Genomic DNA, 1970 nt, shown 5'->3' with positions numbered 1-1970 from the left:
CTGCTGCCTCTAATGCCATGGCTGGGCGAGATTCAGCTTGCTATCAGAAAAACGGAGATACTCGATAACATGAACTTCTTACTTTGGAATCAGTCTCATGTATTCTGCCTGAGGGGCGAGGAGACTTCCTGTTACCTTACTGACGTTACATAGTACTTATTGTTAAGAAGTGCGCGGTAAATAGTAGAAATAAAAGAAGGAATAAAACCTTAATGACCTTATTTTGAATCCATGATAAGAGAGTCTTGAAGCTATTTTTGGGGGGGGGGGGGGGGGGGGGGGGATTATCATGCTCCCTGTCCGTTTAACGCCTTCCTATCGCAGGTGGAGTTCTGTCGCTTCAATAACCTAACAGTTTTGAAAAGGGGCGTTAAGCAAACAAAAATATCGTAGTAAGGCTAACGGCCTCATGGCATTTTAGGTTCGGGGTTTCGGGGCTCAGCTCGGTCCGACAGTGTGGCCTTGGGGGAGGCACTTTACACGAAATTTCCAATTTTGGCTTCGTCCTTTCGGAGATGGAATTACAATTCGGAAGTTCCGCCTCTTAAATAACCTTACAGCGTTGCAGGGGGCGTTGAACCCATATGATATATTTGCTCTCTAAAACGCCACGAAGAACAAAAGCAAACACGAAAAGTGTAATCGTTTTTGCCGTTTTTATTCAACCATTACATTTCTTTTCCATTTTAATCTACTGTCGTGAGTGAATCATCAGAATTGACTTTGAAGGTGTTTTCTTCGTCGAATCTGATTATTTACCCCCAACACCTACGTTGTTTTGAAGAGTGTCGAAGTAGATGAAATTGGCTTGACCATTCAGGGTGTTGGCAGACCATCCACCGCTGCTCATGTCAACGGAATCCACCCCAGCCTGGGTGCTCTTCAGGACGTTTTCCACGCCAACGTAGATGCATGGGTAGCCATTGGAGTAGCCGCTGTATGTCCTGACCAGCTCGAAGCCAGTGAGGAGAGACTGGGCGAATTGCGGGGCACCTTGGAAGTCGAAGTTGACGGTAATATACTGCTCGAGTTTGGGATCCATGAGCAGTTCCTCCTCTGCAGACTTCTGGCGGTTCACTGAGTTGATGGCTCTGCGGACGGACAACTTGATCTGACTCAGGGTTTGGCCGTTTTCCGTTGCCTTGTCCCAGACCACGTCGATTCTGTCGCTGATGGCGTTGGCTCTGGTCTGGGCCTGCTCGATCCTGTTCAGGCGTTCAATATCGGCGTTCTGGAGATCGTTGATGTCGTACATGACCTGCTTGCGGGTGGGGTAGATCTCTTCCTGCAGAACATTCCCCAGTGCCGAGGCGTCGCTGATAAGAGACTGCACCTGTTGGCGGAGGGCCTTCAGCTCGGCGATCTTGTATTGCAGCGAGCCAATACGTTGTCCATGGATCTTCTGACGATCAGCAATCTGCCTGCTGAGAGTGTTCTGGAACAGATTTTGGAAGTCACGGTTCTGGTTGGAGACAGCGCTCAAACGTCCCAGACGGCTCAGCTGGGCGCCTTCGCGGGACTCCAGGTTTCCGATGTAACGGTTCAGTCTGTCCAGGAGGGGATCCACCAGCACATTAGCAGGGAGGTAACCGTGCAGATAGTAGCCAGAGCCGCCATCCGAGGACTGGGCGCCCACGAGGGACACGAGAGCCACACTCAAAACGGCGAGACAGAGCATCGTGATGGTTCTGTGAAGGACGAATAAAATTTAATACAAGAAGAGAAAAATAGTTTTAGAAACCTAAAATTAGTTCACTTCAAGATGGTTCATCGTTTTTAAATACTTCACGACTTTTGAAAGGCATAGCAGCTGTCGCCACATATGTTTTATATAATTTGTTCAAATAACATTTGCGCTATGTAATAAGATATCCTTTTTCCAGGTATATTTGATTGAGACAGGCATTTTTGCGACCAACTTTTTTGGTATTTCAAAATGAAGAATAAACCATTTTATGGTGCACTACGGT

At 47.5% G+C, this 1970-nt stretch overlaps 1 protein-coding gene across 1 annotated transcript in view; it reads right to left on the bottom strand.

The window, feature by feature from the left end:
* Positions 1-639: 639 nt before the first annotated feature.
* The window catches only part of LOC118478419, a 3796-nt gene continuing 2465 nt past the window's right edge, over positions 640-1970 (bottom strand). Inside the window, exon 2 of the mRNA XM_035971986.1 lies at positions 640-1688. Coding sequence (XP_035827879.1) covers positions 752-1678 — 927 coding nt within the window. The 5' untranslated portion in view covers positions 1679-1688 and the 3' untranslated portion in view covers positions 640-751. The remainder of the gene's footprint in view (positions 1689-1970) is intronic.

The sequence above is a fragment of the Aplysia californica genome, unplaced genomic scaffold, assembly GCF_000002075.1.
Source record: "Aplysia californica isolate F4 #8 unplaced genomic scaffold, AplCal3.0 scaffold00553, whole genome shotgun sequence".
In the NCBI taxonomy this organism is placed as follows: Eukaryota; Metazoa; Mollusca; class Gastropoda; order Aplysiida; family Aplysiidae; genus Aplysia; species Aplysia californica.
The sequence above is the reverse complement of the archived record's forward strand: the minus strand, read 5'-3'. Positions and strand labels throughout refer to the sequence as shown.